At 42.6% G+C, this 16,592-nt stretch overlaps 1 protein-coding gene across 1 annotated transcript in view; it reads left to right on the plus strand.

Moving 5' to 3' along the window:
* Nucleotides 1-16,592, plus strand: part of PTGFRN (prostaglandin F2 receptor inhibitor) — a 72,200-nt gene that overhangs the window by 26,104 nt on the left and 29,504 nt on the right. The window contains exons 2-5 of the mRNA XM_086752963.1: nt 5,191-5,556; nt 6,412-6,831; nt 10,403-10,786; nt 15,166-15,591. Coding sequence (XP_086609089.1) covers nt 5,191-5,556; nt 6,412-6,831; nt 10,403-10,786; nt 15,166-15,591 — 1,596 coding nt within the window. The remainder of the gene's footprint in view (nt 1-5,190; nt 5,557-6,411; nt 6,832-10,402; nt 10,787-15,165; nt 15,592-16,592) is intronic.

The raw sequence follows: 16,592 nt of genomic DNA on the forward strand, positions 1-16,592 counted from the left end.
CAGCGGAAGCCTGATCAGTTCTCTTTCAAAGTAGAGGAAGAGGATTTGTGTGGTTGTGCCTCTTTGGTGGGGAAAAAAGAAGATGCAAAATCAATTCCCACCCCCCTTTTTGTAAAATGGCTTAATGCATCACAAACACTGTAGTTAAGCAGTGCAGTACAGAAGTGGGAGGTTTGGGATTTTGCTGGAGATAGGAGGCCGAGTTCACAGCTTTAATGGTGGGGAATCCGTTGCTTATTCTCCAGTGTGGCACAAGAAGGGTTGTCCCTGCTCAACCCCCTCATTTACACAGTGCTACAGCAAAATAGTGCTTAAGTTGAAAATAAACAGAAGAGTTCAGGGAGCGAAAATCGTTACCACCGTTTCCAAAGTTGGCTGCAGTATTTTTTCCCCTGTCATAAACTGTTGTGAATTTGAAAGGGCTGCTGTATTTCCTTCCCAGACATGGTAATGTTTAGTTGGCAAATGAAACAACCTTTTGTTCGGAAAGCTCTTTAGAGATGAAAGGCATCAGCAGACTTGTCACTGTGTCTCCCGTGACTGCCTTGGTTGAGGAGCTGGACTGTGTGTTCTAAGTCTTTCTGATGCAGAGGCTTGAGTGCTTCGTCTGAGCCAATTTACTCAGTCTTCAGCTCTTACTTTTTTGGCTTTAATTGGCTTCCTACTGCATGTCACATTGTATTTTCCTTTGGCTGGTGGATGTAGAGAGTCAACCTCCTTCTCTGGGCTGCTAAGAGAACATGTTTTGTTATTAGATAGAGCTGTCTAACACAGGCTGGAGAAAGCACCTTGTGTAAGAGAGTGCTGAAGCAGAGGTGTGTCCTTTGGAATGATAATGCTTTCTCAGCCTTGTAGGTGACTCCACAAGTTACTACTTATCTTGTTCTTTCATAAATGATATGTAGATGCAAAACCTGTGTGAAGATGAAGCTCTTAGAAGAAGCAACATCCTTAATGCAAGAGGAAATCCTCACCAGCTCTTTCCTTGAGGAGCTGTGTACCTTGTTGAGAGTTTAAACAGACCACCTGTTCTGTAGATCCTGCACAATTTTGTTGCCTTGTTTTCTTGGTTATCCTAAAAATGACAGGTTGCTATTTAATGTGCTCGGATTGACTTCACAACCTATCTATTCAGTCATCTGCTTTCCTTGCTCTCCCCTTTGAAAGGATTTCATTTAATGACAGCAATGAGATGGTGCATCTGGGTGATGGGACAAATGAATTTAAATACTTCATAGACTATTGCTAGGAAGCAAACACTAGCTCAAGGCTGCCTAGGCTATGCCTGGGCTATCTTGCCTCTGTGTTATTAATATGGCAGGCCTCAGTTTATTATTCTAACTTAAGCCACGCTTTGCTCATGTTCCTGGTGGAGTGTTTCATGCATTCCTTTGGGAGAATTCACTAATGAAATGCTTGACGGATATCCATGTAGGTCCTGTGGTTGCCCTGTTTTTTGTGTGTTTCTGGCCCAGCCCTGCAAAAGCACTAGTGTTGTCTCGTAGTCTTGTCACCTGTCTAATGAGCCCAAGGAACAAGTCCTATCCCTTGTGTTTGTGTACTGGTCTCCTTACAGGGGCTCCATTACCTTTTGTTTTGGAAAAGTAGTTCCTTGCAATTTCATCTGGTGGTCTGCTAACTCTATAAAAATAAAGTTTTGTATTTAGGCAATTAATCTTGTGCTCAGGCAGGTTGGATATCCAGCATTGCAGTTTATGATACAGAGCCAGTTACTGAGTTTCTAGTAAAAACACATCTTTGGTGGTCTCAGTGATACTGAAAAATCCTGAATTGTCAAAGTTCTGTTGTTTTCTGTCCCTAGTGTATACACTGTTCTGTCCTGCTCCATCTGTTTCTGCAGTTAAATGGGATTCAAGTGAATTCATTAGGAACATGTCACCTTGTATTAACCGTGAAGTATATTAGGTGTCATGGAAAATAAAGGTTTCCAACAAATTTAGAGAGTTTAAAGCTCTCATATCATGAAAGTTGAACTTTGATTGCTCTGGGAAGATGGAGGGGGTGTATGCAAGTAACGTAGGGCACTGCAAGAATGAAATATTTGTAAAAGCTCCTCATATATCTATCAGAGTAAAATGGAGCTCACCTCTTGCCAAGATCGGTGTCTGTAGCTCTGTGCCTTCTGCTTACAGCTATGTGAAATGTTAATCCCTCCTGCACAGCAAAGAGCGTAACACTTGTGTAGTAGCTGTGGATACTCTTGTTCTTGATTGCTGCAGGACAAAAGGCAGAACCCTGAATTCACAGCTTGCTAGATACTGAGCCTCTGGAGTCACCTAGAAATGCAGCTCACTCTTGGGGTGTCTGCCTTCTGTGCGCTCCTCCTTACACCTAGGCAGGGCACAGGAGATGCTCCACAGTAAGTTCTCATTCCTGTCTCTGTGTACACCCGCCTTAGGGGAATCCTAATTTATCTTAACAGTAACAAATATTATTGTTTGTAACGTATAAAATGGTAACTGTTAGAGGCTCTTCTTCCCTGCAGCTTGTACCGCTGCCTTCCTTCCAACTTTGTGTTAAAGTGGAATTGCTTGTGGGACTGTGCTGTGAGGAGGGGTGATATTGCTTTATAGCAATAGGGTACCGACCCCAAACAGAGTGGCTGAGGAGTCCTGTGTCCCTGTCTTTCCCTTTGGCCTGCTTTCTCTTATGAAGGTGCTGATCACCCCCTACCTTCATTTAGTGTCAAAGGTGCTTTAGTGACCTTGGAAGAAGAGAAACTAGTCAGTGGGTGCTAATCACAAACACAAAGGTGCAGGCCTTGCTGCATTAGTCATGCCTTTATCACCACTAGACTGGATTAGTGCAGTGCAGGATATGTGGGTCTACAATTGCGTACACATGCAGAACAGTCTTGTCTGCTTGTTTTAGTGTCAGAGGAGAATATTTTCTACAGAGATGTCAGCATTTGAGGAGTGCCCTCAGTCAGGATCCTGAGCTGACTTCTCATGGTGGTCTGCTGGAAGCTGGTTTGGGTGTCAGGCAGTGCAGCTTACCTGCTGCTGGTACTGCTTTCTGTAAGAGGATAAGTTGAAGGATTGAATGGGGCTGTGACTTAAGACCTAGTGAGGAAATAAATTGGAGCCCTGCAGCTTGTTTTATTTTCTATTGGTTATTTTTCTGTATCAATAATTTTACTATATGATGCTTGTGTTTCGAGAGATGTCCTTAAAGACATCCGGTTGTGGAACAATACGTTGGCAGTGGAGGTTTTTCTCTCCAATTCACATGCGAATGGTGCAGAGAAGTCCAGCTTCCTTAGTAGGATTAGGCAATCACTTGATCAGGTACATAATAACTGTCTTCTGGAGGGATCTAAGGGGTAAGAGATTAACCCCAGCCTGCATTACAAATAAGTTTAATGAAGTACTAATGTGGAATACAGAAGGTCATGGCAATGAGGAAATCTGACTGTTATGACTGAGCCTGTACACATGGACAGCCTACAAAGCAAAAAGCGTGCTGGGAGTTATGAACCGGGGAGGTAAAGTCATTGTCCGTCATTGGTTCAACTGCTTGCTGAACTGTAACTGGGGATAAAAAAGTATGCTTTTTCTATTGTAGTAGTGCTCAGTCTTTACAGCTGCTTGTGTAGTTTTTAAATGCCCACAGAAATCTTGGCTCTAACACATCCTTCTCCATGCTTCTCTGGAGGGAACAAGCTGCACTTTATAACAGGTTCTCCAGTGGGTGGTTTTCTCCATGAAACAAAGTTATTTGCACGCACCTGGATACCTATTGGCATGTTTCTGAGCCAGTGAGCGGAGTCTTGATCTACAGCAAGAAGACATACAGAGTGATAGAAGGGGAAGGATCAACAAGTATATTGGTGTTAATATAACTTGTTTGTGGCTTTCCCAATGTAGCTAGTGAATTAGAGCAGTTATGGGTTGCTGGACTTTGTATATTGGGAGGTTGTTTGCTTAAATTTGGCTTTGCCTCTGTGGTATCACAGACCAACTTTTTGGTCCAGCTGCTTTTGATGTGGTTATGGCCACCTGCTTGGTTTTAGCAAGATTTGTACTTTGGTGTTCTGATTTTTCCTCTTCTACCTGGCTGCTAAAATACTTTGCTATGGATATGGAGCTGGTGGGATGCAGTAGGATGTTTGTGTTTGGAGACTGAGTTTAGGTAGTACCCCTCTTTTTCTGAAAAGATTTATCTGGCTGGAAGTATGAATGAAAGTAGTTTGCTCTTTTGGGAAGAAAGAACCTGCCAAAATTCACATGCAGCTGCTGGGGTTATTCTTTGGGCTACAGAGCCCAATCAACCAGAAAAGTCTCCTGCTGCGTCTTTGCCAGGTCCTCTGGCTAGTTTAAGTGGTTCACACTTTTGCCTGGAGGATAACGTACTACTTTGCCAGCCTTCTGCTGAGAACTGCTGTTGTCATCTGTCCTTCCAGCTAGACAGTCCCAGAAAACACAGTCTGATCCCTGTGTGTTCCTCTACTCTGAAGGGAGTCTGTTCTGCTCGTGCTCCCATGTTCTGGGACTTACACGAAAGAGGAAATGTGTGTTAGAAACAGGTATGGTTTCAGAAATCTGTTCAGGCAAACTATGTCTGTTGAAATCAGTTCTTCCTTTTACATCAGTTAGGAAGATAGGGAAGCTCACCTGTGTTAAAGAAGCCACAACCCTTCAGGGCAGAAGTGACTATGCTCATTTTTCGAGAATGCATACTTACCATTCTTAGTGCCGTCAAGCTAGAGGAGAGTTAGTTTCCTACTTCGAACCATCTACTGATGTCAGCAGAAGAGTTACAAAAATGCCTGATTAGATTGTGCCCTCACTGTAGTTGTGAAAACCACTTATTAATGTTGTTTAAGTGTCTTGCATAGCACTTGGCTTGTAGTAGAGAAACTGCTACCCATTGTATCTACTGCTAGTTCTCTTTTTTTTTTTTTTTTTTTTCCCCCCTCCTCCTTACAGTTTTTTCACCCTCAGTAACACATTAGGTAACAAAACAAAGATTGCCCACACTAAAAATGGTGTGTTTAGGGGCTCCTGCTACAGTGACGTTATACATTCATGGGAAATACTGCTCTTACTAGTTCTAGCTTTCTGCAGAATGAGGTGTCCAACATTCTATTTCATATTTTTTTTTGGTTGAAATCTATCCTGGTAATTCCTTTGTTAACTGTGTGTTGTCTCTCTTTACTCTCCTGCCTAGCTTTCTGCAGAGGACGTGTTGTGAGGGTGCCCAAAGGCCCTCTTATTCGAGTCATGGGCACGGAGGTTGTGATCCCTTGCAACGTTACTGACTATGATGGACCCAGTGAACAGAACTTTGACTGGGAGTTCTCCCGGGAGACTGACTTCGTGCGGATAGTGAGTACCTGGGATTCTACATTCACCTCTGAGGAGTACCAAAAACGTGTGCGCCAAGGGGATATCAAACTGAGACGGAGCAGCAACGATGCTGTGGAACTTGTGATTAGAAACATCCAGCCAACTGACCAAGGGAGATACAAATGCTCCACGCCCAGCACTGATGCCACCGTTCAGGGAAATTATGATGCAGAGGTCCAAGTGAAAGGTATTTCTGAAGAGTGAGGTGTGCTCTAAATTTGTTTTTGATACTGATTATAGATGCACCCTTAAGAATGTTGAATTTCTGTTACTTAACGAGCATTATGATTTTTCTTTTTTCTTTTTCTTCTTCCTGTTCCCGTTTAATTCTCCTAAAGCCAAAATTGGGAAGTATGATAGCAAAGGCAAGGGAGGTGAAGAGAGACTGTTTACTATAAACACCACTTTCCTTTTTTCTGTTTAGTAAATATGTAAATAAAAATGGGAAAACTAAGCAGTGGGTTTTCTGAAGATGTCTGCAAATATTTAATACCCATGAGCCTCTAGGTAGAGAGGCTAACTTCAGGTAAAAAAAACACAGCCTATCTTCTCTCTTGTATTTTTAGTGTAATTTAGGGATCCTTCTATATGAAGGAGGTAATCTTCCTTTTCCCCTTCAGCATGTTGATACTGCAGTCATGGCCTACCTTTGCTCTTAGAGTTCTTCAGTAATAACTGGGGAGACTATTTTTTTCGAGTGTCTTATCTTTTACTCCCATGAAAATCAAGATTATTCTGGATCAGAGTAGTCAGAATGATGTTTGGATGAGAAACTAAAGTGAGGGGAATGATAAATTAATCTGAATGCTTGTCGTGGCTTGTTTAAAATGGAGCACTTCATTTAATGTATTTCCAGCTGAATTTCCTTGTTCCTAGAATACATTTGTGTGTGGGAGAAGGAATGATTGGCCAGATGTTGCTCTGTGGTAGTTTTACTGCCTCATATCTGAACAAGTCAGTGTGAGTGTTCTCTTCTTGCTTCTGTTTTATGATGCTTATGTCTTTCGGTCTCTTTTTTTTTTTTTTTTTTAATTCTAAATAGTGATTTCTGATGGCTTATCAGTGAGTGGTTCAAAAGCACGTTCATCAATGTCCCTCAGGCTGTCTGAGGGTGACTCCTTCAAGTTGCGCTGCTCAGCAATTACCACCTCACCAGAGCACACTCACCTGCATGTGACTTGGCAGATCAAAAGTGGATCGACTTGGCAGGACATCCTATCTTTGACTCATGAGGGCAAATTCCAGCCGGGTTCTGGCTATGAAGAACGCTACCGTAATGGAGATATCCGCCTGGACACAGGAGCAAATGACACGTATCGGTTATCTGTATCCCAGGCCTCGTCGATGGATGGGGGTGTCTACAGGTGTCTTGTGAGCGAGTGGGTGAGAGGGGCAGATAGCTCATGGCAGAAGATTCAGGAGAAGAGCGTGGACATAGCAAGTGTGGCAATTCAGCAGACTGGTGAGTGTTACTGATGGGCTGGGGTCACAGCTCGTAGCTACAGCAGTGCTGTGTCCAGACTGTAATACTTTGAGAACAGAAATTGAGCAAACTGAACTGAATGAAGATACATTTTATGACAGTGCTGTTTGGATAGCTAGCCTGTTTACATCTCAGTGGATAGAAAATACTTCGCATAATTTTTCTGGCTTTTATTTTGAGGACAAGGGGGATGATGGCATGGAAGGATTGACTGGAACATCTTAGATACCTAGACCTATATTTTTCTCATCCTTAGTTCACTTCACATTGCTTCTGTTTTTTATATTTCTTAAATAAACATTGTATTTAGCCCCTCAGCACCTCAGACCTTCCCTCTGCTCTCTCATTAATGCAGGGTTGTCCCATAGCACTAAACAGCTGCACTTCACCTGTAAAAGTGGCTTGTGATTCAGTGACAGATGTGAAACTTTTCAGTATGTTGTTTATTAAAATAGCATAGAAAGATCAAGAGAAAGGAAAAAAGGCAGTAATAATTTAACAGACAAATTATCCAGTGATTTTTATCACTGGTCTGATTGCTCCACTGTATTGGCAGGGATCTAGGACAGTAATGGTTCTGTTAAACACATTATTTCATGCTTGACTAAGGAGACAAAAATACATACAGTGCTGTGGACACACAGATATCCATGCCCATATAGATTTCAGGAGTAGATGCACTAAGCACTTAATTGCATTAGCATTACCACTGCTAGTTGGAGGAGGAAAGCAGGGCGTGACGCATCTTGTCACTCAACAGGTGGAAAAACCAGACAATGATGGTCCCTCAGGAATGTGAGATTATGACAATATTTTAAAAGTGTTCGGACAGTAACAATCCTTTAATCACTACAGGGAGAACCAATAACTGCTGGGTTTTTTTTGGCTAGCTCATTTGGATGTAGTTTTAATATCCTGGTGGTACTTAGCCTCTGAAATTTGACACGATCAATCTGCACATCTTTTTCAGGGTATCTGTTACACAGTAAAGCTTGCAGGTGCTCTCTGCTGAGGCAGAGCTTGCTTAATAAAGAGCTGTAATTCTCTATTTTGTTGCACTTTTGGAGAGTTTGGTTTAAGTAGTCAGAGTTTAATCAGTGTCTGAGAACAGGATGAGAATGGCCAGGACCAGTTTTAGCACAGTTTCCTAATGTGGTTTGGATGTGCAATTTTGTTTCCGGATTTTTTTGTTTGGTTGGGGTTTTTTTTGTTTTTAATTTCTTGAGGTTTTTTTTTCCTTCATTTTTAGCTCAGTCATTGGCAGCACTGGCACTTTGTCAGGAGCATGAAGGGCTTTTTAAAGTTATGCTAAATGAGATAGGTTATCCTCCAGAAAAGTGTTATGGAAATCTTTACTCACACATCCTGTAGTAGGACTTTTATCTTGTGCTAACACCCGAAACCTTTGCACTTGCATGAATGAGTTTTAAATGGTATGGCTGGTTGCTGGTCTTCCCTCATTCTTGCCTGCTGTAAACTGTGGGGTTGAATTTGTAGAAACAAAATTAAAAAAAAACCAAACAACAACAAAATGATGAATGTCTTATAGAATTGAAGGAGGTAGATTCAGATTAGACATAAGGAAAACATTTTTTACAATGAGGCTAGTGGAACACTGGCACAGGTTGCCCAGAGAGGTGGTGGATGCCCCATCCCTGGAAACGTTCAAGGCCAGGTTGGAGGGGACTCTGAGCGGCCTGATCTAGTGGAAGATGTCCCTGCTCCTTGGAGGGGGGTTGGACTAGATGACCTTTAAAAGGTCCCTTCCAGCCCAAACTATTCTATGATTCTATCATAATTAACATATCTAATGAAAAAGTCATGCACGGGTTACTTACGTAACAGGGGGGTGGGGGTGGTTTCTGTTGTTGCTCTTCTATCTAACTTTTTAATAGTGCCTTGCAAGTGAGGCCTTCAGACAGATCTGTAACCAAACAAGGAGCACTGAGAATATACATATGGGTAAACTCCTACTGTCCCTCCATATGTATGTACTGCCAGATTCTGAATGCCCACCACTATTGCATGAAGACAGAAGTGTCCCTTGCAGATATGCTGCTGTTAACCTTGTGGATGAGTCTTATTTTCTGTTCTAGTAGTAGCCTGTTAAATTAACTAGGCTTTCCTACTGATTCCAATCCCAGGATAAGACAGTGAGGGAGGTCCCAATGAGATACTCATCAGACAGTGGACTTTACCACTCTGGTGGGGCTTGCTACCCTCTGTTCAGTTTGACTGCTCTGTGCTATCAGGTGATAAAGTGGTGAGATGAGTATTGCTTGGTTTTATTGACAATAGTTACGGCTGCTCAATTTGACTCTGGCCTTTGTATGTTGTGTCTCATACCTGATGATAATCCTAGAAAGCTTTTACAGATGGGTACCTATCTCTTGTAGTCGAACATGGTTTTACATAGAAGTCACTAATCTGCACTAGAGACATAGTTGTCTGGGTAAGGCAGGAATCTGTGTTCTTGATTGTAGATCTGCTAAGAAGAGCCACTGCTGTAGCAGCCCTGTCCCCTGGCCTCAGTAGCAGCTGTGTTACACACTGTGGGAACAGTGCAGCACTGAGATCCAAATCTAATCTTTAGGCAATGCAGAATGAGGGAATGAGCAAGTGAAGACATGTGGTGGCCAGGTAACTTGGTGAATGACTTGCACTGAGGTTTACAAACAACACACAGAGCACCTTAAGCTTACCTCTCACCAGTAACTAAGGCCAACTTTCTATTCCTGGTCTCGATGCTTTCATCCCATGGCTTTCTTTTAACAAAGTTATGGCCAACCTGGTAACCTACAGAATGCAGAAGGTCCTGTTTGTATGCTGGCTAAGACCATACTTGCTACATGTATTAAAAATACTCACTGGCCAGTGGAGGAGTTTGTTAAACGTGTTTTAAGTGGCTATTGGCATTCCTTTAAAGTCCCTAGTATGTGTTGGTCAGAGCAGTAAGTGGAGTCAGCAGTATAAGGAGTTATTGCTGCCTTCTATCTGCTTCCATTTCATGTTTCTGCAACACACCTGAAGTCAGTCAGGACTCCCAACATGTGACCATGGCTGCTTCTCATCTAAATCTGTTCCATTAGAGGAGCTGAAGAACATTTCAGCAGAGACCAAGTTGAGTTCTAATGTAGTTCCTGGTGATTCAGTGGATGCTTTCTCTTCTGAGAGAAGAGAAAGTCCCAAAACACCTTGACTCTCCTGTGAGAATGGAAAATTCAGTACATGTTTTCCTGCTGTGCAAAGGTGACGTGCAGTCTGTGATTGCAACAAAGCCTTCACGGACCAGTTGCTGTTGAGTTCTAAAAGCCCTGTTCTCCCTCCCTTCCTCCCTCTGCCCTCATCACTCACCCCTTGCTTGACTGATAATGTGAACTTCCTTTGTAATAGATCATGCAGCTCAATATCCAAAAGGCATTTGAAGGCAGGGTTACTGAGCTACTTCAGAAGCTTCTGTAATAGAATATGAAGTCCTGGATAATTTACAGTGGACTCTTTAAAAAATTTTTTTGTTGTTGTTTTGAATTTTTGTCTCTTTATTTCTAAGCTCTAGATGTGGTCATCTCAACAAGCAATGTGTCTGTGACCGAGAGAGATTCCCTGGATCTTACATGCAACATCACAACAGACAGGAGTGGTATTTTCCAAGCTGAGGTGACATGGTATTTTTCTATGTCACCTGATGATACCTTGTCAGATGCTCAGGTTTTGCTAAGCATGGACCATGACTCTGTTGTCAGTGATTCAACTCTCATCAGCCTGAGCCATGTAGATAAGAATTCCTATCGCCTGTTGGTACGTGACGTGGATGTGGAAGACTCCGGCTACTACTTCTGCCAAGCAGCTGTCTGGGTACCACTGCACAATGGGAGCTGGCATAGGGTGGTGGAGAGGACATCTGCACCAGTCAGTGTGGTGGTAACAGCATTAGGTGAGTGATTCTGCTTTCAGACTTAATGGGTAATGTACCACTCATTCCTTGGTCCCATCAGAAAAGGGAGAGGATCTTGCAGAATCTTTTCTGCACAAATTTCTTGTTTGCATCTATCATCCGTATGTATGGTATCTTTCTCTCACATATAATAATACTGATTTATCCTATGGGCTTTTGGATTTGTACATTATAGGGTTTTAGGATCTCTTACTGCATGTCCCACCCATGCACTCCACTTTCTGTTGTCACTAAACAGTTTGCAATTGGGAAATAGTCCTGCCTTGTTTTCCAGGAGCTGAAGCTGCCCATGTTGTCCCCTTTCACCTCCCTCATACTGTTAGCAGGGCTCTAATCCAGCAACAGACGTTCTGAGCTCTGAACACGGTGATATTGGATACTGCCCCTGATTTTTGAGTCATGTATCATAAAAATTATTTATAATGGAAACTTCATAATGACCTCTAACTTTCAGAGTTGTTGGATTTTTCTTTTGTTGTTTTAATCACTAGAGAGACACCACATCCTACTGATGGATTTAGAATGGAACATGACTTTATACTGCCTTATTCTCCTTCCTCAACACACAAGTCCATTTTATGAGACCACGCCACATGAGTAGTGTGACTGAGTGCGAGACTTGGCTTGTGGCTAACTTAATGCTAGCAGTGTTGATTAGCATAGTGGCCACTAAAACAGATTTTCCTGAAGTATTTAACATCCCACTCAGTGTGGTGCATTTTTCATTATTCAGTCCTGGAGATGAGTAGATTTTTAGCCGTTTGGACAAGGAAAGGATTATTTGTGCACTTGGAAGTTATGGCTTCTGTAAGTTACTTCAGCATTTCTACAGCAAGTTTTTTTAATTCACCAGTGGGGAAAAAAAAAATCTGCTTAAAAAGAAACTTGATCTCTTTTTTAAATTTTTTTTTAAATTTTTTTTCTCTCCTTCATTTATCCCCGAGTTGTTCTTGGTAGTTTTCCCTTCTTACAGCTTTAATACTGTCAATGTCCACATTTTTTTTGCAAGGGGCTGGTTAGAAGCAGCTGTATTTAATACTTTTTCATTTACGACTTGTTGACTGAATGAGGAGCAGAAGCTGTAGGTAGCAGGTTGAACAGGCTGATCTGATCTACCTGGCCTACAAGAGCAGGCTGACAGTATTTTCCATACACCCCTTTCCCGAGACTAATCTGTTTTGGAGATCCACTGTCTCATATGCCTGCTGCAGATTGTAAAGCTTTTGCTTTGCATTATCCCAGCTGAAGTCTTAAGGTCTGGAGATCTCTCTTTATGCAAATATCCTTAGAAGTAAAGTTATTTGGGAGAAATATTAAAACTGAAACTCCAGCAAAACTTCTAAAGCATGTCGTTTTAGGGATAGGTCTAGATATGTCAGCCTACCCATCCTGTCTCCTAGGTTAATCTTGGAGAGAGAACAGCTTCAATTTAGAAGCAATGAAGCTCAGGATGGTGTTGCAGGATGCTGCTGTTAAGGTATCTTCACCTGCTAAAATTCACAAAGTACTGGTTGTGTTGGAAGTATGAATGAACCTAGATATGAGCTGAGGGAGAACTGGCAGAGCTGTAGTACTTGGTGTTTGTTTCCAGCTTTGACTGGATGCAAGTATCCAGGCCTAAACCCTCTCAATGTACCTGTTCAGAGCCTCTTGTCATCAGAAACTGGTGGTACTGTCCAGTTACAAAGGCAGAGCTCCTCCAACGTATAAGTACTGAATGAATGAGGCCAGCATATAGAGAGCCCACTCTGAAGCCTAGTTTTCTGAAATAAATAGCTGTGTCACAAGGTTAAATCCTAGCAACAATGACTTTAAATTTTGCATTTTAGTATTGTGCAGAGCAATTGAGCCGTGGCCGTTTCCAAGTACACTTGTAATGTGTGCTAGAAGTGCACAAGTGATGAATGTCTTCATTTCCTGTCCTCATTCAGCCATTCAAATTGCACATTCAACTTGTGAGTGTTCCCTCCTTCCCCTGCTTGAGTGTATGTGCACGCATGCACACATGTTCAAGCGTGCGCAGCTGCACTGCATGCTCATGTACTCTTTCATAGTGCCCGTACCTGTAGGACTGCTCCTTACTCTTTCCGTGCCAATTTGGCATTATTTGGGAACAGAAGAGAATAAAATCTGCTCTTCAGCAGATGCTGGGTTGCTAGGGCAAAGGAAAGAATAAATTTTCACCATTTGCGGTTTTCAGCTGCATCCAGAATTCACCGACTCCTCCTTAGTGGAAGTTAAGAGCTGCTGGAGTATTAAGTCATTGAACTGTCAGTGAGGCTGTTCTTTGACAGCTGACAGAGTGGAGGAATGAGGTTTATCCAGCCAGCCTTTAATTCTTTCTAAATCCTCTGTTTGAGTGTCTGTCAGGGTGAAGCGCCTATCTGGAGTGGTGCTGTCAAAGCCAGAACTCTCTTCTTAGCGGTCCTTCCCCTGCCTGCAAATAAAACAAATCTGAAGTGATTTTCAAAGAACTTGAATTTCTTGCAGCTTTTGCCTTCTTGTGTTCCTGTCCAGAGAAGAGTTTCTGCTTTCATAGTCTTTGTTGATGTGAAAATATTAATTGGTCTTGAATGCGTTCTCTTTTGGAGAGGGAAGGGGAGGCGAGGGGGAGTGATAAGAAAATTGCAGAGTGTGAGCAGTATATCATGAGGCCATGGACAAGACCAGTCTTTTGTGAATGAGACAGGAATAGTAGTGTAGCTGTAGGATCAATGAGGGACTTAAACCGAATGTGAGTTTTGGCCACCATTAATAATCTATGCCTTAGTTACAGCAGAGGAATTCTGTGCATTTTCTCTTTATTTTGCCTTACTTGTACTGAAAATGCACAGAGATCGGCACTTATATTCACTGGTAGTAGTTACTACGGACTTACGTAAACAGTGTTTTTATGCTTATGTGTTACCTAACACTGCAGAAACTCACCATCAGTATCACTAGATACTCTAGTGTCTGGTGTGTATTAATGCCCTTGTTCTTGCTAGATGCAAGGACACTGCATGCGTAGCGCTTAATGGTGAGAGATCTTTTCTGCACGCTGACATAGCAGCAGCCAGCTTGCTTGGTATTGTTTTTATCCTTTGCATCTGAAGTCCAAAAGTGCGTGTGCACACACAGTTTGCACAGCAGTTCTATTAAGATGCTTTATTATCTTGGCTCAGTGGTGAGCTAAGCCTAAGTTTTAGCCTTGGATTGCCTTCTCTGTCCCAATTATAGCTTCGGTTAATTGTTTCTAGAGGGCAAAATGCCAAATAAAACAGAAAGCAAGACATAAATACAGAGCACTGAATACACTCATGCTGTAAAAGCCATGTGATGAGTATTGGCCTAACAGTTGGAAAGCTAGTCTTTTTTTCTGAATTATAGTAGAAAGCAAGACATAAGAATATTCTAACACTAGAAAATAAATATGTATTTCCTTTGTGGTGTGAGGTTCTTGCTGTAATCTTTTTCCTTTACTATCTCTGTAGTTTGAGAGAAAATAGTCACATGGCTGCCTTATCGCTTTTAGGCTCTGGACAGCCAGCTATTTCAGATTTAAATACAACAGCCCCATTCTTAACCCATGAATTTCAGGCGCTCCTTTTCAAGCTTGAGGTATTCCAGCCTCATAGCTGTACAGCACTTACTTCTCTGTTCAGACTGTGAGGGTCTTGTGATCTATGCATCTTTGACCCCTAACTTAATATTTACTAGGCTACCCACTGAAATTTGCTGTGAACTGCTATTGGTGCTGCCTGTGGCTCATGCCAGTGGTGGTACCCAGGGTCCCTGGTTTTGCTGTCTGCATGGGTGGGTAAGGTATTTGATTTTTGGATTGTTTTTTTAAGATTATTAAAGGTTAAGTGTGTATAAGAAGGCATTTCAGGATTTCTCCTGCAGAGAAATTGGGGAAATGGGATGTCTCTGGTCAGACCAGAGAAAGAGAATAACCAGTCTCACTGCAGGCTGCCCCAGGCATTTGAACAGATTCAAAAGGTGACTGGCTAGGCTGAAACTGAACGTACATGGTGGGTTCTCGGGGCCAGACCCAAAGGGAATGATTTTGCTCAACAAAATTTCTTAGTCCTGATTTTTCTGAAACGGTCTGACTAGACCTACAAAACAAAAGGTCTTGTTTGGAAATGCAGACTAGGGGTACTTGTGTCAGACTGGTGCAAGTCTGAGAGCTGGAGTCGAAGTTCCCAGTCCCCATGTCTTCTAAGAAAAAGGCATGTTCTGGCACTTGGCTTCTAGCTCAGGTGCTTTCACAGACTGGATGTTAGAAGTTAGCAGTACCTCTTAATAAGATCTGGCACTTTCTCCCTTCTGCTTATAGCTTCTAACCTCTTTGTTCTGGGTTTCTTCTCCCATAGAGCCAGACTATGAGGTGTTTCTGAATGCCTCTAAAACACCCAAGTTTTCGGATGACCCCACAGAGCTCAATTGCAGGATCACAAACTTACAGGACACCGAAGCAAACATCCGCTTCACCGTTTCCTGGTACTACAGGCAGCGTCTGCGCAGTGATGATGTGGTGACAGGGGAACTCCTGGCCATGATGGATGCAGACTGGACTCTGATGCTTGGGGACAGGAGCAGAGCGCGGACTCAGAATGGGGAAATAATTTTCTTTAAAAAGGCTGCTGACACCTTCAGTTTACGAATCCAGTGGACTTCAGAAAGCGATAGAGGGGATTATTTCTGTGTCATCTCTGCGTGGAGTAGGCACCGCAACAACAGCTGGGTAAAGAGCAAAGATGTGACTTCTGCATCTGTCAACATTTTCTGGGCTACACAAGGTAGGAACTTTGCACCTATTTGCTGAAAGGCCTGAGACAGTTGTCTCTTGAGTAGGCCTGTCAGCCAGAAGGCCTCCTAATGGGCTTTGGAAATGGGTTCTGTGTTATGGAGAGGAACCTTGTGTGAAGGCCTCTTATTTGTCAAGGGAAGTAACTACTTAACAGCACTCATCAGTTCTACGCAACAGTTTGGAGTGGTAGTGCAAAGTAGAGATACATCAATCAAACTGTGCTGAGACTTCCAGGAGCTGGGCTGTCATTGTGGCAGTGGTGGCATCCAGCAGTGATGCTGGTGTCACTGACTCTTTTCATGACTGGGAATATTTTGGTCTCTCGAGGGTGCATCTTGCTGCTAGCAACAGGCTTGTCTTGAGGTGGAAAGAAGAATGTCACTCACTTTAAGTCTTCTCTGTCTGCCAGTTTGAGAGGTTCTTTTCTCTCTCCTACAAGCCTGTGTTAAGAAGGCACTTCTGAGGAAGTTAATGGACGTAGTAGTAGGAGAGTGTTAAAAAATAAGTGGGTGGCACAGCAAAGTCATTCAGTGATTTGCCTCAATCTGGGCCTTTTTTAGGCAGACGTGAACTAGCTCTGGTCAGTATTTAAACTGACTCTGGGAGTATTTCTTAGAAGCTAGATAGAGTTAGTTGAATTGCTTAATGCTGATTTAAAATGGGTGCATGTATCCTGGATGTCCTGTAGAGTGACACTGTTTTGGCTTCGGTGTGAGGTCATGTAGGAGGCTGTGTTGGATAGGGACAGAAGGATGTAACGTCTTTGGCAAAAATCTGTGCTTAGCTAAGCTGCATTTATCCCAATAGATTGATTTAACAGAATAGCTCAGGCAACCACAGGCAGAGAACAGTATTTCAGAGACAAGTAGTTTGAAATCAGTTTAAAGTTGTTCAGTGATAATCCCTAAACAGCGAATTGGAGAGTTTCTGCTGTGCTTCTGCCTCACTGGAGAGAGAAATGGTGGGCTGCTTGCTCAGTACTCCCTTCAT

The sequence above is a fragment of the Chlamydotis macqueenii genome, chromosome 1 (assembly GCF_036417535.1).
Source record: "Chlamydotis macqueenii isolate bChlMac1 chromosome 1, bChlMac1.mat, whole genome shotgun sequence".
NCBI lineage: Eukaryota > Metazoa > Chordata > Aves > Otidiformes > Otididae > Chlamydotis > Chlamydotis macqueenii.